The following is a 23,082-nucleotide window of genomic DNA, read 5'->3' on the forward strand; positions in this document are numbered from 1 at the left end:
ATAGTCTGCTACAGTGAAATAAACAAATATGGATATTGGCATCAAGTAATCTGGTCTAATGCACACTCTTTACTGTGAATTACCCTGTTAAATTTCAGTTTCCACATCTGAAGCGTGGGTACAAATTCCTCTCCTCTAATGCTCATGGAAAATACAGTTTTCCCTTTCATAAATTACTTAGTGAAATATCGTGAAACACTATCAGAATCACCACTTTCCCCTCCTGCAATAGACATAACCCAAGAATTTGCGTCAGCCAACTTCCCAGTATGAAGCAAAGCCTCTCCTTCCTCCTACCGATGACTGAGTCATTCTACTAGATATCAGTAGCTATTTAAACACTCCAGCAGGAGCTCACACATTTTTACTTTGTAGAAGTCCTTGGTTGCTTCACTCTCTCATTCTTGGAATAAATTTGGAAATGACTTTTGCTGACCTCAAGAGCCAGAGTATGAAGGGTCAACTGGATCAGAAGCCAAATGGAGAGAGAGACAAAGGTACTAGGGGTGGATAAATACGTACAGGGACAGAATTAGGTTAGAAATGTAAACTAACTGAATATAGGATTAGAAGACTGAATGTGGGAAACACCTGAATGTGGGAAAATATTAAAGAGTTAATAGCACTTACTTAAAGGAAAAACAAGTCAGATGTAATGGTGATAACAACACCTGAATGTGGGAAAATATTAAAGAGTTAATAGCACTTACTTAAAGGAAAAACAAGTCAGATGTAATGGTGATAACGAAGATGATGTTGACGAATAAACTGACTTGGTATGAATGATGCTGTAGTAGAGGGTGGTAACTAACTTTTATTGAACATTTGCTATAGGCTATTTTCTATGATATTCACTTTACATGCATTATTTCTCTAAATCTTCGCACCTTGAGATTAGGACTAATCTTATCTCCCTTTTACAGAGGACTAACTAGGGATTGGGAGGATTAACTAAATTACCCAGTTTTATGTGGCTAGTAAGTGGTAGAGCTAGGATTGATCTATAAGACGGAATGAATATTGACCAGAGAGAAACGTCGATTGAAAGATTTACTGAGATATTTGCCTCCAAGGCTAGGATTGGGCAATTATTTGCAAGACACATAACTGTCTTCAACTTCTTTTCTGCCAACTTGCTATACACATTTCTGGGAGCTTAATAACTTTTGAATCAGAGAACAAACCATATTGCTTCCTGTCAAAATTTCTATTTTGTTTGGGTCATCTGTAGAGTCCATTAGGAGTGCTTCTGACACGTGAGAACTCTGTGAATATATTTGACCACTGATTGATTGGAATCATCATACATTCAGGCTGGAAGTTTTGTGATGTGACGTTCTAAGTCACATAGCTACTGACAATTGGATTAAAGACCTATGTTTGGATCTTAACATTTGTGTGATCTTAGGCAAGTCACTGAATGGTCAGTTTCCTTGTTCGCATATAGAGGATAACATTATCAGTGTCTTATTTGTTTATCTAACAAGGTGAGGAGTCCAAATCCATTACGTGAAATGTTTTCCTGCTGAACCAGTAATATCTGTGCTTTTTAAGTGGTGGACCTCATAATAAGATATTCGTACACCTGTGAGCTACATGATTTATTTATTTTTATAATAATGGTGAATTTTTCTCTTGTAACAAGAAGGCCACAGCTGGTGTGAGTATATATGAATCAAGTGAATATTGAGATTTCACTCCTATTTTTCTTTGGTCGATAACCGCAGTTCCAAATAAAAATTGAATGGCACGGAATTATGTATTAGTTCTTTGAGGTTTTCTCAGTTGGTTAACTGACTAAAGGCTTATTCGCTTGATATCTGACATGCGTTTATGGTATGTTACTCATAACTGCGTGGGCACATGTGTGTGCGCGTATGTGCGTGTGTTTGCACGTGTGTGTGCGCGTGCATGCGAGCGTGCATGTGTGCGTGCACACGTGCGCGTACATACACGTGGTCCATATTAAAAACATCAGGCTCTCTACCCTGTGGAGGAAGTTAATCTAACCAAGCTGGGCTGAGAGTTTCTTGAAGGCTCACCGTGGGGACAGCAGACAACGCGTAAGCTTTAGATTCTAGATTTGGGGTCAAATATCTGGTATCGAATCCTGGCTCCTAGAGTTGCTAGCTGCGTGACCATAGGTAAATTACTTAAATGCTTTAACTGTACATAGTTCGCATCTGTAAATGTGAATAATGAATTATTTGCAAAACCATTGGGAATACTAGAGGTAAGCAATGCAAAGCACCAGGTACAGACGGTATCCAAAGAATTGTTTGATCCCTTGCCTCCATCATTTTTGTCTTTCTGAATCTATCCTCTGTCACTTTAGGTCTTCGTTTTCTCTCCTCTCGGAGGTGGTACCCTGCTGCTATGGCTCTAGGGATCCTTTGTCTGGGATTACTGGTGACAGTTATATTGCTGATAATCCAATGTAAGTGCTGAAGCCGGGAAAAGATGGAGAACAAAAAACGAGAACTTATAAACATGGTTTATTTGTTGGTTTCATAACAGCTATAAACAGCCTTGATTTAGACACATTTGAGGCGAACTGTTTTAAGAGTGAGTGGGAAGATGAATGGGTACATTGTGCTCTTCCCTCAAATAGATTGAGGCATGGGATGAAATTATGAATGGTAGGTTTTTGTTTGGTTTTGTTTTCACAGCTTCATGGATAAAGCCTATTTAAACCCCAGAATAATGAGGAAGAAAATAATTTGAAGTTACTAATCCACAAGGTCACCCGAGGGACCCAAAAGTAAAAGAAACTTCATTTAGTTCATGCTGAGTTTTAATAGAGATGATTAAATACCAGTTGAAAGTTAAGAACCCAGAAATACAGTCTTCATAAATAAAACATTTAAAACAAAACATTCTTCAAATTTATAATATGGCCATTTAGGAAAGAGGGGATGTTGAGAGGAAAAGAAATGAAAGGAAACATGAAAATGGCTAAGAAAGAAGGAAAATGGTGTTGATCATCCATCTAATACACCTGTGTATTTAGGTCATCGATCTGAGTTATTTATCTCTAGAATCCTAGGCTCTCTAGAGTCCTAGAATCCAGGTTACTAAGGCCTTTGAAGTGCTAATTTGTTTCTCGGTTGTTTAAGGTCTCAAACAACTTATGTTTTCAATCTATGAACACTTTCAGTCTATAAAACTTTTCCTACTGATCTGGGAGAAGAGCCCTTGACTCAGAGATAGTCATTGGAAGAGTCTTCCTCTGAGGCTTGGACCACTCTGCAACAGGGTCAAATCTGGCTTTCAACCCAAGAGGTCTACTTTGTACTGAACCGTCAACCTTCTAGAACTGAGACATTGGACCCTTAACATTTGCTGCCTGCTTGATTTCACAACTTTCCTTTCATCTCCACCCTTCCTAAAAAAGCAAAACAAAAAAACCAGAAACCAAACCAAAAAAAATAACAAACTAAAACTGAAAAATATGTTTTCAGACTCTTGTGTTAGCAGCTTAAAAAAATTCCGTGACAGGGTTTCTCAAAAACGGGGTGAGTGTCACAGTTTTTAACTAAAATCAGGAAATGTGGAAGGGTAGAGAAAGGGCAGAGGAATTAAGACACAACTAGAGTTGTGTCTAGTTGTGTCATTAATGACAAGTGCTACTAATAGTCACTGAGTCCGGTTTGTGTCTATCTTAGATCGTCTATATTTTATTTATGCCACTCGTATAAGACTTATCCTGTGATTCCTTTTAACTTGTGTGTAACTCTCAACGAGTAAAATCCTGTCTTATTTTTTTAAATCACAAGTATCTGTGACAGTTCCTCACATTTAAAAAATATTGCATGAGTATCAAGTAATTTCCAAATCTGTAATTCCTGAAGAAATTTGGGTCATTGTGCATCAGGCTGTTGTCACAACAAATGGTTTGATTTAGTTCCTTGATTTCCTCAAGATCCTGTGGAGGAATTTTTACTGGGGTTGGAAATGGAGTCTCAGTTCAGTTCTGATTTAGTATCCCAGGTGTCCGATCTAAAGCAACAGCAAGCAAACCGTACTCACCAGGAAGATATCCTGGAGGGACAGATTTCAGCCCAGCACCAGACAGAAAGATCTTCCCAGGAGTCACAAAGGGAACTCAAAGAAATGATAGAAACCCTTGCCCACAAGCTGGATGAAAAATCCAAGAAACTAATGGAACTTCATCACCAGAACCTGAATCTCCAAGAAGCTCTGAAAAAAGCAGCAAACTATTCAGGTATGCGGGAGGGAGGGGTGAAGAGAGACTTCTCTGTAAATCTTAACATTTTTTGGAAATATCTCTAGGCACAAAATTGGCATATTGATATATGTATCCTTTTTTGTTCATCGTGTTCTACACCAGAAGTCCTCTCTTTTTGTCATCCTCACCCTATCCCATGCCAAATTCTTGAGTTAATTTGATTCAATCAGCCATACTTTTTGGTGGATTTAAGTTTTCCTGCCTCACAAGAGCTTCTCTTTCTTTATAACTTTCTGGTTTTGAGGTTTTTCTGGAAGAAATCCCTCACCTTTACCCTTTGCATAGATTCTTCTCTCTTTCTATTCCAATGTATCTTAATCATTGATTTCTTTTCCTGAGGGGTTTCCTTTGTCCTGGGAACCCCTTCATCTTCATTAGCATTATTCTATGGGACTGTTTCTCATAAAGCGTACTACATCAATGTAAATTGAATCAATAGAGGTGAGCTGGCTTGTAAGTGTTAAGTAGATACTTCAAATTAGACAAAGTTATGAGAGACCCAGGAAGTCAATGTGTATGAGAAGAACTGAGTTGATCTCAACTGACTAGGTGAACTCAGAATCTAGGCGGCAGTTTTTCTACAACGTATAATTAAATCAGGTATGTGCTTTTAATCATGGGGAGAATTTGAAAGTGTGAAATAGAGTCACTTTCAGTGGTACATTGCTTTCTTGGCGTTAGTAACTAGCCGCCACTGATAAAAAGAGATTCCTGCAACTTCTTGCTTGTACAGCTCACCTTAATCTCAACCACGTAGTTTTGTTGAATAAAGATTATAAAGTAACAGTTTATAGGTACCCGTCCATTTACTTTATAGAGGAAACCCAGGTAAGTTAAATGATAATAACGATAAGTAGTTTTGTATAAAGTTTTGCAGTTTATAAATCCCTTCAGTATGTACAGGGTTATTTAAATTTCCAAAATTAGCAGACGTTTATAGACAAGCTGATTTTTTAGCAAGTGTCAAACATATATTGAATGTCTTTAAGGAAAGAGCTGTTTAGGACATAAAACCATCTCAAAGAAGGCTTAAAGGAAGGAGGCTACTATATCAAGGACAGGAATGTTTATATAAGCTGACATAGCTACATACTAAAAATGGTTTATTTCACAGGTGGGGCTGTAAAATTAGTCTTGTTTTTATCAGTGGTATGGGAGTAAAGTTATGTCAGGATTGTTCAGACTCGTATCCCAGAGATGCCAAGTGTGGACAACTAATCAAAAATAAAAGGTGATATGTCTCTTGTAGCAGATACACCAAGTAACGTGTTTTCATTCCTTGGCAGTGTCAGATAAAAGCCAATTAGTAGAGATGTCAAATAAAGCACTGCTGTCCATCAAGCAGCTTTGAGAAGATTCTCAAAAACATTAATAATAAAATACTATGCAAAAAAAATTATACCAGTTTTCTCAAGCTTGAGACAAGTTTTATCTTTCTTACTAACCAGTCTGTGGTCCTCGGTATATGTATGAAGAGGGCAAGACGCTGAGAAATTGGCATATGTGACTTGCTTGAGGTCAGCCAGCTAGAAAGATACAGAGTCTTCAAAGTAACAGACTACATTTTAGCACCTGAATTAGTGGTGGTTCTCAACCCTTCGTGTACAAAATTATCACCTAAGTAGCTTGTTAAAAGTGGCAAGTTCCAGATTTACCCCAAAACCCTGTATCAAAATATCTTGAGGGGGCATCAAGAAATATTTCCTCAGTTAATTCAAACTCAGGAGTTTGAGAGGTAGTGTAATGTAGTGATGAAACACACAGATGCTAGCCTTAGACTGCTCACGTTCAAAGTCCCATTTTCTCTATCTTTCAAATGAAGAAAATTAACCTAACTCTTACATACTGTGGTTATGAGGATTAAATGAGCCAATACATAAAAATGACTGCCAACCATTTTTGGCACGTTGGTTAACACAGTGGTTATTGTGTTTGTTAAATAAAAAAATAATAATAATTAAAGGACATACAGGTGGTTTGAATGCCACATTTTAACATTCATCTTTTTTACTTTTTCATGGCTTGGAAAACCTACCTAGACCTTTCTTTTAGTTCAGGAAAACCAATATACTCTTTCCTTTGACCTAGTAAGACAGGACTAGGCAAATTAATAAGTTAGGAAGCTTGCATTCTTTGCTTTCAATCCGGGCTTACGTATAGCCTTCCTCATTCACTTTCTTCTTTCATAGTTCAGTCCCTTCTACTTTGTCCTCTCTGATAAAGCCTATTCTTACAAAATTATCTGATGGTCTTATGCCACAATGAAAATTGAAATTAAAATGTTGCCTTGCTCAAGGATTTGAGGTTTGTTTTGGTCACAGCGTAGAACGAAGGGCTTTGTTCCCCAGTAAAGAGATTCCAAGTGTTAGTAACACACGGAAGGGATGATGATGATGAAGGGGAGAAGAAGGGGGAGGAGAAAGAGGATTTGGGGATCGTTTAAAATATCTGTAAAACACATATCTTGCCTATTGCCTAAGCCCTGAGTTGAGTTTTTTGGACTCTCTGGGAACTTTCTGCTGAAAACTTTCCCCTACTTTCTGAAATCTTATTTAAATTGAGATGCTCTCTTTGCACCAATATACTGTTCTCCCTAGAACAGTTCTGTCCAAAAGAAATACAGTGTGTGCCACATATGCAACATTAAATTTCCTAGTAATCACAGTAAACGTGAAAAATAAACAGATGAAATTAATTTTAGTGACATATTTAACCCAATATACTTGAAATATTATTTTGACACTAATCAGTATAAATATTATTAATGGGATATTTTATATTCTTTTTTTCATAGTACGTTTTCAAAATCAGGGGTATATTTTACACTTACAGAACATCATCTCAATGCGGACCAGCCGTAACTCAAGTACTCAAGAGCCACATAGGGCTACATGTCCAGAATCAGGAGGCACAGTATCTAAACCCAAATCCATCATTCAAAGACCTGAAGTTTTAAAATATATAAGCATATCTTTTTTAGTAGCAGAATAGCTATCACATATTCATCCCCCCAACTCTCACTTCCATGATTCCAAACATAATTTTTAAAAAATAGATCAGATTCTAAAATTACATCCCAGCTCAAGCCTTGCTTTTTAACAGTCTTGCTTTTTAATTGAGTTTTCTAAAATCAGAATGCTTCATTTCTTTTTTCTCCAAAAAATGGAGCAATAAAGACTCTAGGCTATTTAGGTATTTGCAGAATCTGGGTATAATTCTAATTAAGAAGAGGCGGTAGCATGTGAGAGTCCTGAGGGGTGAATTGATTTAAGAATTGTAGAAATATTTTTACTCAGGCATAACTCACTAATTAAGTATATTACATTTCCTAGGTCCTTGTCCCCAAGACTGGCTCTGGCATGAAGAAAACTGTTACCAATTTTCCTCTGGCCCATTTAATTGGGAAAAAAGCCGGGAGAATTGCTTGTCTTTGGATGCCCACATGCTGAAGATTAATAGCTCAGATGATCTGGTGAGTTTTTAATGGTTGTGTGTTGGGCTGGAATATTGGTTTACAGGGAAATAGATCAGGTTAAGGCCCTCCTTGAGAATCAGAATATGTACCTGTTTTCTAGCCTAGGCTGGCCACTGGTTACGTGCATGACCTTGGATGGACAGGTTATGAAGTATCTCTAGGCTCCAGTAGACATTTCTGTAAAGCCATCAGGAGGATGTCTAAGAGCTCTTTGGGTTCTTTCGGTTTGGGAATCTAATTTAAAAAGTCCACATCGACTCTTTCATCAACTCAGAAACGTGACTTCCCACAGGAATTCATCCAGCAAGCAATCGCCCATTCCAGTTTCCCATTCTGGATGGGGTTGTCTCTGAAGAAACCCAACTACTCATGGCTCTGGGAGGATGGTTCTCCTTTGATGCCCCACCTGTAAGTTTCCTATTCTTTGCTGAACCTACTAGTGAAGTTACTGCCACATTCCACGCAATGTCCTCTTCTTGCTGGAAAGAAGCTTGGGGAATTTCTGAATCTCTCTCCCCAGCTCTCTCACACAGGGACTTGCCCGTTTACCCATTCAGATCTTCTCTTACATTTTCCTTCTCACGTTTATTGCTGACTTGAAGCTTTAAGACAAGGCTAAGCGCCTGACACAAGGTGGCAGTAAATCTAAGTTTGTTTTTCTCGCTGCCTGCAGGTTTAGACTCCAGGGAGCTGCTTTCCAGATGTATTCTTCAGGCACCTGTGCATATATACAAAGGGGAGCTGTTTTTGCTGAAAACTGCATTTTAACTGCATTCAGTATATGTCAGAAGAAGGCGAACCTATTGAGAGTGCAGTGAATGTGAAGGCTCTGGAAGAAAAGGAGGAGAAGACCTTTGAATTTTCTTCTGAAAATTAAGCTCTACTTCGTCACTTAGGTGCAAACCATAAGAGCCCTGAGGACTTCCTGTTACTAGCTAAAGTGCAGAACTCCTTAGCAGAGACTGGGGCCCAGCTGCTTGACACCTTGATAGCAAAAGTTTTAATTCTCTATGTATATTTTTTTTCACCTAGCTTGTTCCAAGCCCCCCTGCCAGTCTTCAGTGAAGTCCATCTTCCTGTTTCTAAGAGCTTGTTGCCTAACTCAAGGTCACAACCATTTTTCTGCTATGTTTTCTTCTAGACATTTTATAGTTTCAGATTTTACGTGGAAATCTTTAACTTTTGGGGGGATAATTTGTAAGTCACGTACGGATGTATGGAAGTTCTTTTTCTTTTCCTTTTTGCATGTGGATATTCAATTGCTTTTGCAACATTTGCTGAAAAGACTCTTCTTTCTTCACTACGTTGCCTTTGCACTTTTGTCAATAGTTATGCATACACGTCTGGGTCTATTTCTGGACTCTATTCTGTTCCATCGATCTATTTGTGTATTCTTTGTGCATAATACCATTGCGATATTTGGGATTCGGTAGTTTTATAATATATCTTGAAATCACATGGAGGTAGTTCTTCAATGTTGTTTTGGTTAATCTATGTCTTTGCATTTCCGTCTTAATTTTTGAATTGGCTTGTCAATTTCTAAAAAAAACGTTTTGAAATTTTGAATGTGATTTCACTGAATCTATAGATAATTGGGGGAAATTGAATTCTTTAAAATACTGATTTGTTCAACTCATGGATTTTCTTTACGCGATGTTTTGTAATTTTCTCTCTATAGATGTTTCACATATTTTATTAGATTATCATCATGTATTTCACATTTTTTATGCTACTGTAGACAGTACTGTTATCATTGTAGTTTTTATTTCCAATGTCCTTTGCTATTGTATAGAATTATAATAGTTTTTTATATTAACCTTATATCCTGAAACCTTGATACGCTCACTTATTTCTTTTAGTAAGTTTGTGTGTGTGTTGGCGTGTGTGGTGTGTGTATGTATTTCATTGGATTTTCCTCATACATAATCATGTCATCTGCAAATAAAAATATTTTTATTTTTTCCTTTCTGGATGATTTTTATTTCTTTTCCTTGCCTGATTTCATAGACTAGAACCTCCAGTACAATATTGAATAAAAACGGTGAGAGTGCAAATTCTTATTTTGTTCTTGATCTTGGGAATAAGTCAATGTTATACCATTAACTAAGGTGTTAAGTGTATATTTTTCATAGATGAATATTATCAGTTTGAGAAATTTTCCTTTTGTTCGTAGAATACTGAGAGGTTTTATCAGAAATGGGTATTGATTTGTCTAATACTTTTCCTATATCTGCTGAGATGATCATATAGTTTTTCTTTTCTCTTTTTAGTTTTTTAACATGATGAATTAACTTAAATAGTTATAGAAGTTTAAGCCAACTTTCGATTCTCAAGATGCATTATTTTAATATATCACTGGATTAGATCTGCTAAAATTTGGCTTAGGATTTTTGCAACTATGTTTATGAACGACATTTATATGTAATTTTCTTTTCATGTAACAGCTTTGTCTGGTTTAGGTTTCAGAGTAGTACTCCTTTATGCCAATTTTCTGGAAGATTTTGTGTAGAATTGGTATGATTTGTTCATTCGATATTTGAAGCAATTTGCCATTGAAGTCATCTGGGCATGGAGTTTTCTTCGTTTCACAAGATTTTTAATTATTTACTGTTAAAGGTTCAGTTTCTTTAATAGATGCAGTGCTATTCAAATGATTTATTCTTGAATGAGCTTTGGTGGTTGGTGTCTTTCAAGGAATTTGTCCATTTCATCTAAGTTGTTTGATTTTTTTGGCCTAACATTTTTCTTTACATTTTCTTATTACTTCAGTATCTCTAGAGTCTGTAGCGATGTTACTTCTCTTATTCCTGGCATTGTTAATTTATGCCTGCCCTTTTTTTTTTTTTTTTTTTTTTTGCGGTACGCGGGCCTCTCACTGTTGTGGCCTCTCCCGTTGCGGAGCACAGGCTCCGGACGCGCAGGCCCAGCGGCCATGGCCCACAGGCCCAGCCGCTCCGTGGCACGTGGGATCCTCCCGGACCGGGGCACGAACCCGTGTCCCCTGCACTGGCAGGCGGACTCCCAACCACTGCGCTACCAGGGAAGCCCTATGCCTCCCCTTTTTTAAAAAAAATCAGTTTGGCTCTATAATGTTTGCTCTGAACTCTATTTGAATGAAATTAATACAGGCACTCCTTTCTTTCTCTGATTAATGTAAATATGATATATCTTTTCCCATTCTTTTACTTTTAACCTACTTTTGTCTTTTTAGTTAGAGTGTGTTTCTTTTAGGTGACAAATAGTTGAGTGCTGCTGTTTTATATAATTTGACAATTTCTGTCTTTTTGTGTGTGTGTTTAAACCGTTACATTTAATGTGATATTGATGTAATTAGATTTAAGTCTACCATCTCGATATTTCCTTTCACCTTCTTTCAACTTGTCCTTGTTGCCTTTTCCTCTTTTCTTGCCTTCTTTTGTATTAATGAAATATTGCTGACTCTCCCGTTTTATCTTCCTGTTGGCTTATTAGCTATTACTCTTTGTTATTTTAGTAGTTGTTTCAGGATTTATATACACATCACGACTCACTGCAGTCTACCTTGAAGTGATACTATACAACTTCATGTCTACGAATAGAACCTTAGACGAGCATACTTCCATTTCTTTCCTCCCAGCCTTCACACTAATGTTGCCATACATTTTATTTTTATATCTGTTGTAAACACCACAATGCATAGTTATCATTTTTGCTTAAATAGTAAATCATCTTTTAAAGACATTTAAACCGTAAGCAGAAAAATCCTACATATTTGCCCAAGTAGTGACCATTTTGGGTGCTCTTCATCTCTTTTTTAGATCCACATTACATCAGGTGATATTTTAAGTTTTCTTAAAGGACTTTCTTTATCATTCCCTATAGTGAAGGTCTACTTGTGAGGAAATCTTTCTTCTTTTCCATCAAGTTTGAAAAAATTTAAGCTGCTAGGCTATTACCTCTTCAAATGTTTTTTCTGCCCCGCCTCCCGGTACCCCCTCACTCCACCTCTCTCCCCTCCCGCCCGTCCCTATGCACACACACACTGTTGAGGGACTCCAGTTATGTGAATATTGGGCTGCCACGCTGCATGGCACAGGGATATTAGCTCGGTGATTTGTGACAGCCTGGAGGGGTGGGATAGGGAGAGTGGGAGGGAGGGAGATGCAAGAGGGAAGACATATGGGAACATATGTATATGTATAACTGATTCACTTTGTTATAAAGCAGAAACTAACACACCATTGTAAAGCAATTATACCCCAATAAAGATGTTAAAAAAAAAAATATTGGGCTGCCACAGTGCCCTGATGCTTCTTTCTTTCTTGCTGTCTTCCCTCCCTCCCTCCCTGTCCTTGTTCTTTCCTTTCCCTTTAAAATTATTATCTCTCAGTGTTTCATTTTTGTTAGTTTCTATTGATATATATAATCAAGTCCATGAATCTTTTCTACTGAGTGTCTATCATTAATATCACACAGCGTATTTTTCATCCCACACTTTGTAGTTCTCATCTCTAGAAGTATGCTTTAAAAACAAATCCTCCATGTCTCTATGTAGCTTTTTAAATCTATGAACATATGAAGAACATATTAACTATTTTAAAGTCTGTGCCTTCTAATTCTAACCTCTAAGTTGTTTTTTTGTAATTTTATTTCTTAATTGGAGAACAGTTAACCCTTGAATGATGTGGGGGCTAGGGACACCAGCCCCTTCATGAGGCGGAAAATCTATGTATAACTTTGTAGTCAGCCCTCTGTACCTCCTTTCCAAATGTGGATTGTGTAGTACTATAGTATGGATTTAGTGATAAAAATCCACATATTTGTGGATGCATGCATTTCAAACCCATCTCGTTCAATGATCTACTGTATAATTGAGTTACAATATTATATTAGGTCAACGCTAGATATTTTTCGTTCCTCTAAATACTCCTGAGTTTTATTGTGAGAACAACTTAAGTTACATAGAAACAGTGAGATGCTCCTGAGTATTGCTTTAATGATTATCAGGCAGTACCAAAGAAGTTCTCAGTCTGGGGTTAATGATTCTCCATTATGAAGGAAATATTTTCTGAGTATCCCACCCAATACTCAATGGGCTATGATCTTGTCCAATCTTGCCATTGGGAAAAGGCACTGTTTCCTGCCCCACGTGAACTTGGGCATTATTTCCTTCATTTATTTTATTTTATTTTTTTAAAGATACATCTTTCCATTTATTTAGATATTATTAAAAATTCTCTGCACAGTAATTTGGAGCTTTTAATATAACACTCTTGCACATTTTTATTACATTTATGATTGTATTTATTATTAGGATATTGATAGTTTTCTTGCTATTGTACATGACAAAAAATCGTCTATTTTTGCTGGTATATATGAATACAACATATATTCGAATATGGGGTTTTGTATCCAGTAAAGTTGCTATAGGCCATGAAATAAGATAAGACAAAGAATTAAAAGATATTAAGATCACTTGCAGATGATATCATTAAGTGCTTGGAAAATCCCCCCAGATCTACAAATTATTAGAATTAATAAGTAAAAATAGCAACTTTACTGGAAACAGAACCCCTTTGTTTATTTTTGATGGTTCTTTCTCCAAACCCTCTGGTTACTCCCTCACACTCATGCTCTGAGCTGTAGGAGATTCTCTGCAGGTCTCTGGGGTTCTCTCTCTGTGCAGCTCTCCTCTCTGGGGTACTCTCGCCTGAACACTTGCTGCCTTTGTCTGTCTCAATTCTGGGATTTCCCAGTAATCTCCTCAGTTCCCCTTCCCTGTGTGTGGCCTGCAAACTCCACAAGTGTGGTAAACTGGGGCAATCCCGGCACTCACCTTGTTTGTTTCCATCTCTCATAGACCATTGTCTTGCTTTGTTGCTTGATATCCAGCGTTTTGAAAACTGCTGATTCATGCATTTTGTCTGTTTTTGCTCGTTTGTATCTGTCAGGTCGGAAGGTCAATCCAGCTGTTGACGGAAAAAACATTGCACAACCTGAGTGTTGTGAGTTAAGTTTTATTCGGGGCAACATGAATATGTCGTCCTAGGGGACGACATTTCAGATAGCTCTGAGAAAGTGCCCCTAAAAAGTAGGGGGGAAGGTCAGTGTTATATACAATTTTAGTGAAGGGGGGACGTGCAGGCAAGCACACATTTTGGCAGAGGGTGGCTGCTTGTCACCAGGAGCAGACGGCACCATTGATAATTTTAGTGCTTTTCTAGGTACGAGGAGATGCAAGAACTGGGCTCATAAAATGTTCTCCCGGAAATATCTAACTATCTAAACACCTGTTCTGCCCATTTTCCCCAGAGCACAGAGGGCCTCATTCCTGATCTCCACCCTGAGCTCCTCTCAGGGGTGTTGAAGGTCAGCAGCTGCTGTGGCTCATGATTTAAACCTTGTAGAGGTAGACGGCAAGGGCCAATTTGTAGGTGGCACGGTCCTTGTTACTCCATTTGGCTTTGAGCAAACGTCCAAGAGAAGGATTTTGTAATTAGGGACTTTAGTTTCTCTTTCTGTTGGAACTACTGACATCTCTGAACAAAAACATGTTAGGCTGAAAAAAAAAATCTAGTCCAGATTGGAAGATGAATTTCTTGCCTCTGTGTCTGGTATAGAAATTTCAAAGTTGATAACAGAGCTATCTTCTTTTTTTTTTTTTTTTTTTTTTTTTTTTTTTTGCGGTACGCGGGCCTCTCACTGCTGTGGCCTCTCCCGTTGCAGACTACAGGCTCCGGACGCGCAGGCTCAGCGGCCATGGCTCATGGACCCAGCCGCTCTGCGGCATGTGGAATCTTCCCGGACCGGGGCACGAACCCGTGTCCCCTGCATCGGCAGGCGGACTCTCAACCACCGCGCCACCAGGGAAGCCCCAGAGCTATCTTCTTTAGCCAAGCTGACAGTGCCAATGAGTCATTGTTCAGTCACTTTTACTATTTCTGTCTCCAATTCTTCCGGACGTTGGCAACGTGTCTTCCTAAGCCTTAGGTTTGGAGGAAACTACCTTAATCTGATCTATCTTGGTGATATATCTCTCAGTTTATAGACTGCTGCTTGATCCCAAAGACATAAATATTCTTATCCTTGCTTGTTACTATTTAAACGAGGGCTACAACTACAGCCTTGGGTTACAACTACAGCCTTGGCCTGCAGTCTATTTATGTATGCCCTGAAAGCTAAGACTGGTTTCTACATTTTTAAAGCGTTATTAAAACAAATATGCAGAAGAGACTGTAAGTGACCCACAGAGTCTGAAATATTTATTCTCTCATCCCTTGCTGAAAGAGTTTGCTGACCCCTGATGTAAATAACTTACTGTTTAGGCCATGTTTATTTCTCATTAAGGGAATGAACTCTGAATTTGGACTATCTGAGTTCAAATCCCAGTTTTTTACATCTCTGTTATCTAAGGAAAGTTACTCAACATCTTTATTAGCTTGATTACCTTAACTGAAAGATAGGAATAACACTAGTAGCTCATAGATCTTCATTTTATTTCTAGTAGGTCATAGATATATGAGGATTTAATGGGATAATGTTTATATAATAATTCATGCAGTGCCTAGGATTCGGTTAGAGTTCAAGAAATGTTAACTATTCTATTAGTTCATTTTTTCCTTGTATTTATAGTGTCCTACGAGTGTTTCTCTTTTTGGTAGTAGGTTCTTAATCTCATACAGCAAATTGAACAAATAACTCCTTAACTTAGGTTTAATGGTGTTTATAAACATTGTTTAGGATTCTTTTTTGCTGTTGTTGTTGAAATAATGTCCTGTGGAATACCTCCTGACTTGCCTCTTGTTTCGTGAACCATAAAAAGTATTGCTCAGCATTTCTTCAGTTTCTTCCTTGTGGAGATTTTCTGAGTTTATTAGGGCTTGCAGGGCATTTGGGTCAATGAGCATAGATGGTATTCTATTATAGAATAGAGGGTATATAAGTGAATATTATTTAAAATACCGAATTATCTTAGAGTATTTCACAGAGTTAGGCTGTTCTGGTTTGGAAAGATGAGCAGAATAGGTATGCTTTCCTGCATCTATTGTTCAAGTTTTTAAATCTTAGCAAGTAAAATGAGTAAGTTTAAAATATCTGATCTTTATACCTTAATGTCTCCAAATGTACCTTCTTTGCACCTATATTTACTTCCAAAATCCCCTCCATGATCAGTCATCCTCATCCCAGTGATGTGCAAGGTATTAACCCATGAAGGATGCCATGAACCAGAAAGTTCATGAACTACTCGTTTCCTGGGAGCAAATTTTAAAAATGAGAGAGAAGTACATGGTCCTGAGCATTTGCACAGTTGCGAAAACATTGAATTTTAAGTAGGAGTATTAGGTATTTGACTTGTACCTGAGCCATACGGAAATCTCAGTGGATTTGAAAATTATTAAATCGGCTGTTTGTAGAACCCATTAAACTTAGTGGTCCACATTATACTCCAGTGAAGAGCCACATGCCTTAGCTCTTCCCTAGTTCTTTACCCCATTAAGAGCACAGCTGACACATGATTTATAATTCTACTCTTAGAGAATATACATAATTTAAGCTTAGTAAAGCATCCTATAAGACAGATAGCAGGAACCTGAATATATTCATAAACGTATATGTGTTTGCTAAGCTCTTTTCTGGGATATGCTTCTACAGCACTAAGTCTTTTACTTATTTACAACAGACCCCAAACATTAAAAAAAAATATAAATAGACAACTTTTTCTCAATATTATGCCCATCTTATTAAGCATGTGTGTTGTATATTGGAAATGAAGTAGGATGACTAATATAATTAATTTTAAAACACCTGCTTATATACCTCAGTAACCTAAATATCAAAATAACAGTATCAGGCTATTTTACTTTCTCCAAGTTATTCCAATTTGCTGTGACAGAGATGTGGATTAGAAATTTTTCTCACTTTTTTGGGGTTACACATTCACTTATTTAACATCTCTCACTCAGATGCTCTCTTTCTTTAGTCCTAACAGAGTAGGCAGTAATTAACATACAGAGAGCCTATCCTTAGGGTCCGTACAGTCTCGTGTGTACGAAGAAAACAAGCAAATTAAAAATAGCTACATATGTAAAATTTTATTCATTCATTTAATATGTGAAGCGCTACTCTAGATGATGGGAATTTGTAGTGAGCAAGACAAGTTTCCTGCTCTCCAGGAACTTATGACACACTGAAAATTAAAAGTATAGTAAACATATGTGGTTATTATTGAAGGAATCCGACGGCTGCTCACAATAGAATAACTCCCAACAACTACAATTTCTTAGGAATAAAGTAATACAGATGCCTTTAAGCAGAGTGAAAGTCACGTTTTTATTATGAGTCAGGTCCACCCTGCAGAAGTGCTTCCGTTTTACTCACAAGTGAATAAAACAGAATAACTTCCTCTAATTTGCCTTGAAATTCAAAATATAAAGCAGCAGATGGCGCCATCATCTCATTCACTTCTGCCTGATTTTGCTAAATCTTTTTAATGAATCCGTATTGACTCAGCTCAGGTCACACCCCACAGGAACTCTGTTTTCTTTTTTTAGTTACCCTATACCTTTCTTATTCACCATCCAAGGATACTAGCTGGGCTTAAAGACCCATCATCCTTTTGCTGGTGAGGAAACAAGCAGAGAAAATGAAACAATACATCTAAAGTCACTCAGTTAATCCAGTGACAGAATCAGGAGGGACATGGTTCATTCATTAGCTCGAATTTGGACTTTGAATTTAGAAATTCTGCCAATAACTTGGAGACTTTTTCCCCCTCTGCAATTCAATTGCCTTATCTCAGGTTGTTTCCACTTTTAAAAATAAATGAGTAGAATATACCAGGTGAATAGCTTCCAAATATTTTATGGGTTCAATAAAATTATGTACTAAATTCCCAGATATAAAACAAGTAAAATCAGGGATGCTCTGGTTGTATTGATACTGGGACAGTCTAGACACTTTCCTGTTTGGCTTGTACTGCATCACAGTTTGCTATATTTTTCTTCCTATTAAAGATGATACAGAGTTTAAAGGTACAGGAAAAAAAGAAAATATAGTCAACGTATTTGACCAAAACATGACTGGCCAATACAGGGACAATGCCACAGGTAACCTAAAACAAACAAACATACATATGAGAAACACCTCCTACTTGAAAATAACACCCGCCATTCTTTGTTTTCCCCTGCTCTCCACAGTCAATTTAAAGACAACTTGGGTGTGATTTGGGACTAGAAATTGGAATTACCAACAGCTTAGCTCTTAGTTCATAAGAAGTATAATTGTTAGTTTTCTTGCCTATTTCCCCCAATAGACAGGACCGTTAAGACACTGGTCTAGACATTGGGCATAGAATACCTATAGAGACAGAATGCTTGTCCTTTTGGAGTTTATAAGCTGAACCACACAATAGCATTAGGTAATTTTAGGCTATAATATAGGTAGGCACTTATATATATTTTGTACGTGTATAGTGTGATGGAGAGGTGCTGTGGTCATATTCTGCGTCAGGCTGAAGGATCAGGGAAGCCCTACCAGGAAGAGTGATATTTGAACTAAGAACTAATTATCAAGAAAAAGCCCACCATGCAAAGTTCTCAAGGCAAAGCATATTAGCCAAAGTATAAGCGCAAAATTCCGGAGACAGGAACAACTTGATGTGTTTGTGTGATCAAAAAGAATATTATATGATATAACTTATATGTGGAATCTAAAAAAGAGTACAAATTAACTTATTTACAAAACAGAAATAGACTCACAGACATAGAAAATGTCTGTGAGTAGAAAAACTTATGGTTACCAAAGGGGAAGGGGTTGGGAGGGATGAATTGGTAGTATGAGATTAACACTAGCATATATAAAATAGATAAACAATAGATAAACAGCAAGGATTTACTATATAGCACAGGAACTATATTCAATATCTTGTAATAAACTATAATGGAAAAGATTAAAAAGAAAACGAAGATAGACACACACACATGTATATACATATATATATGTATCCAAATCATTTTGCTATATAAAACTTAGAGGAAAACATAGGCAGAACACACTTTGACCTAAATCACAGCAATATCTTTTTCTATCCATCTCCCAGAGTAATGGAAATAAAAACGAAAATAAACAAATGGGACCTGATTAAACTTAAAAGCTTCTGCACTGCAAAGGAAACCATAAACAAAATGAAAAGACAACCCACAGAAAATATTTGCAAATGATGCGACCAATAAGGGATTAATTTCCAAAATTATTACAAACAGCTCATGCAGCTCAATACCCAAAAAACAAACAACCCAGTCAAAAAAAGGGGCAGAAGACCTAAATATTTCTCCAGAGAAGACATACAGATGGCCAAGAGGCACATGAAAAATGCTCAACATCACTAATTATTAGAGAAATGCAAATCAAAACTACAATGAGATATCACCTCACACCAGTCAGAATGGCCATCATCAGAAAATCTACAAACAATAAATGCTGCAGAGGGTGTGGAGAAAAGGGAACCCTCTTGCACTGTTGGTGGGAATGTAAATTGGTACAGACACTATAGAGAACTGGGTGGAGGTTCCTTAAAAAAACTAAAAATAGAGCTATTATATGATCCAGAAATCCCACTCCTGGGCATTTATTCAGAGAAAAACATGTTTCAAAAGGATACATGTACCCCAATGTTCACTGCAGCACTCTTTACAATAGCCAAGACATGGAAACAACTTAAATGTCCATCAACAGATGAATGGATAAAGAAGATGTGGTGTATATATATATATATATATATATATATATATATATATAGGAATATTATTCAGCCATTAAAAAAATGAAATAATGCCATTTGCAGCAACATGGATGGACCTGGAAATTATCATACTAAGTGAAATAAGTCAGACAGAAAAAGACAAATATCATATGACATCGCTTATATGTGGAATCTAAAAAAAAATGGTGTAAATGAACTTATTTACAAAACAGAAACAGAGAATGAACTTATGGTTACTAGCAGGGAAGGGTAGTGGGGAGGGATAGATTAACTAGTACTACCGTTAACAACAGTTTAACATATGTAGAAATGAGAGCATGACCAGGCTAATTTAGCGGTACTGAATGCAGTTTTTAAGTTGTTTTATTGGTGCAATATTCAATCTAACTCTTGATTCAATTTATTGTATTTTTAGTTTATAAAACGTGTTTTCACTTCTAAGAACTTTTCTCAGATTTCTCATTTTTCTTTGAAGAAAAAACTTGCTGTATAAATGCAATTTTCATTAAATCTCGCTGAGAATGTGAATTAGTTAATTGTTATTTGCTGGGTTTTGTTTGTTGTTTGGTTGGTTAGATTGGTTTGTTTTTCGCCTGTTTCTTACATTACTGTTTAACCAGGGGTATTTTTCTCAGAATATGCGATCTTTCCCCACTCCCTCCTGCCGTCTTTTTTTCTGCACCTCGAGGCTTGCTTGCGGGATCTTAGTTCTCCGACCAGGGATCGAACCCAGCTCCTGCAGTGAAAGTGTTGAGTCCTAACCACTGGACCACCAGGGAATTCCCCCTCCTGCCTTTTAAAATGCTGAGGGATTATTTTTCCTAGTTTGTCATTGATTTGTGTGATCACTGTTTAATTGTTTTAGTCCTGGACAAAAGAGAAGGCTAAAGTTTACATTCACTGAAAATTTTCTTTGACAACTTAGAGAGTCAGTTGTTTTTGTAGGATTGTGATTAAACAGAGGACGGCAGTCAAAGAAAATAAAAGTTATTACATAAAGATTCTCCCATTGTGCGTGGGGGGTCTGAATCAATAGTAAAAAGTTTTTTATTACTGCCTAGAAGGTGTTCCCTTCATTCCTGTTCTCTAGTTCTACTTAGTTGACTGACCTTTCTTCCTTAAGCCAATTTATTCACTCTGAGAAAAAAATCCCTTTCTTTCCAGCTCTCCTCTGCTTTCCCAAGGGCTGCATTATCTAACTGGATGTCTGATGGAGGTCGAGATTAGATCCACACCACTATTTTGTGCCTGTGAAAAGTTAGTAAAACTTTTGTGGCAGGCTAGGTAAGACGGTGAATTTTACTTTTTTTCATTGACCTCTCTTCCATGTCGATATGTATTAATGAGAACTGTAGAACTCTTGGAACAGAACAACTCCATCCAAACCTTTGCATTAAGACATTTGACAAACTCTAACATGGCTTCTAGCAGTTTAAGGCTGTGTCCTGGAATGATCCCAGATCCCTTTAAAATGCCTGCCTGAGAAAGTTCATTGCTGCCAGGAGAATTTACTGTTTGTTCGTGAGAGAGTGGCACGGACATATATGCACTACCAAATGTAAAACTGATAGCTAGTGGGAAGCAGCTGCTTCGTACGGGGAGATCAGCTCGGTGTTTTGGGACCATCCAGAGGGGTGGGATAGGGAGGGTGGGAAGGAGGGAGATGCAAGAGGGAAGAGATATGGGGATATATGTATAGCTCATTCACTTTGTTATAAAGCAGAAAGTAACACAACATTGTAAAGCAATTATACTCCAATAAAGATGTTAAAAAACACACACACATACACAAAAAAAATAAAATAAAAAATATAAAATCCTCTCTCTGCCCTTTGAGGTGTAAAGCTACCACCTAAAACTTTCCTCAGGGTCCTGAGAGCCACCTCTGAAAGCAAACAGGGAATTAGTTAGGGAGATAACCTGCCCTCTCCCAGTCCCCATGGGAGGGTAGGGCCCTAGCTTCAGTGGGGCACAACCTTGCTGCAATACGCAACAGTGTATCCTGTCCAAAGGATGAAGAAGCTTGTTTTTCTTCCAGAGAAGCACCAATGAACAAATCCGCATGGTCTAGTCACATGGATTAACCCTCTTAATACCACTCAGTGCCTTTCCCTTAGCACAGCACAGCCTTTAAAAAGTCGATAGTCTTTTGTTTTGGGGAAGTTGAGTTCAGTTTATGCTGGGCCCTCCTCTCTGTTATAATCGTATTTCTGAAGGAAATCTGTCCTCACCAGCTTTTTTTTTTTAAACATCTTTATTGGAGTATAGTTGCTTTACAATGCTGTGTTAGTTGCTGCTGTATAACAAAGTGAATCAGCTATGTGTATACATGTATCCCCATATCCCCTCCCTCTTGCATCTCCCTCCCACCCTCCCTATCCCACCCCTCTAGGTGGTCACAAAGCACCTAGCTGATCTCCCTGTGCTATGCGGCTGCTTCCCACTAGCTAGCTATTTTACATTTGGTACTGTATATACGTCCATGCCACTCTCTCACTTCGTCCCAGCTTACCCTTCCCCCTCCCCATGTCCTCAAGTCCATTCTCTACGTCTGCGTCTTTATTCCTGTCCTGCCCCTAGGTTCTTCATGACCATATTTTTTTGTTAGATTCCATATATATGTGTTAGCATACGATATTTGTTTTTCTCCTTCTGACTTATTTCACTCTGTAGGACAGACTCTAGGTCCATCCACCTCACTACAAATAACTCAATTTCGTTTCTTTTTATGGCTGAGTAATATTCCATTGTATATGTGCCACATCTTCTTTATCCATTCATCTGTCAATGGACAGTTAGGTTGCTTCCATGTCCTGGCTATTGTAGATAGAGCTGCAGTGAACATTGTCGTACATGACTCTTTTTGAATCATGGTTTTCTCAGGGTATATGCCCAGTAGTGGCATTGCTGGGTGATATGGTAGTTCTCTTTTCAGTTTTTTAAGGAACCTCCATACTGTTCTCCATAGAGACTGTATCAATTTACATTTAATGAGTGTCTGGTTTTATCTTTGACAACAGCCAGTAGTCTCTTCCATTCTGCTGCTTTGAAGTCTTGTGAACAGATGGGTACCTCTCTAGTTTCTAACAATGATAAATGTTTTTCCATATCTCATTAGCTTGGGTATTACTGTGGAAATTGGCAAAGAGGAAACATTAAGCATTTAACATAGTATTTCAGTTCCAGAATTCTCCATAAGCTGTTACTTGCGATATAAGTGTACAGAATGGTGAAGGGGGCAGGGTAGCATAACAGAAAAGATCATGAGTTTTGCAGTAAGAGTGGACTTCGGTTTGATTCCTTGCTTCATTATTTTTATTGGTTTCTTAAAACTGAGCAAGGGAGTAAAATTTCTTTGTCTCAGTGTTGTCATTTGAAAATAGGACTAAACAACAAGGTCCTACAGTCTAACACAGGGAACTGTATTCAATATCTTGTAATAAACCATAAGGAAAAGAATATGAAAAATATATATCTGAATCACTTCGCTGTACACCAGAAACTAACACAACATTGTAAATCAACTATACTTAAGACAGAAAATAGGACTAATAGTGCCTATCTCATAGACTTGTTGGAAAACTGAGATTGTATAAGAAAACACGTGCCATAGGTAGT

The 23,082-nt window shown here is 37.5% G+C and overlaps 1 protein-coding gene across 1 annotated transcript; it reads left to right on the forward strand.

Annotated features, from left to right (window-relative positions):
• Positions 1-387: 387 nt before the first annotated feature.
• On the forward strand, positions 388-8,552 carry LOC136130746 (oxidized low-density lipoprotein receptor 1-like). The gene is made up of 6 exons (XM_065887298.1): positions 388-497; positions 2,336-2,437; positions 3,983-4,225; positions 7,582-7,721; positions 8,017-8,132; positions 8,398-8,552. Exons 1-6 carry the CDS (start codon positions 422-424, stop codon positions 8,540-8,542), a joined length of 822 nt encoding a protein of 273 aa, XP_065743370.1. The 5' UTR covers positions 388-421; the 3' UTR covers positions 8,543-8,552.
• Positions 8,553-23,082: the final 14,530 nt, after the last annotated feature.

Source organism: Phocoena phocoena, chromosome 11 (assembly GCF_963924675.1).
Source record: "Phocoena phocoena chromosome 11, mPhoPho1.1, whole genome shotgun sequence".
Taxonomy (NCBI): Eukaryota; Metazoa; Chordata; class Mammalia; order Artiodactyla; family Phocoenidae; genus Phocoena; species Phocoena phocoena.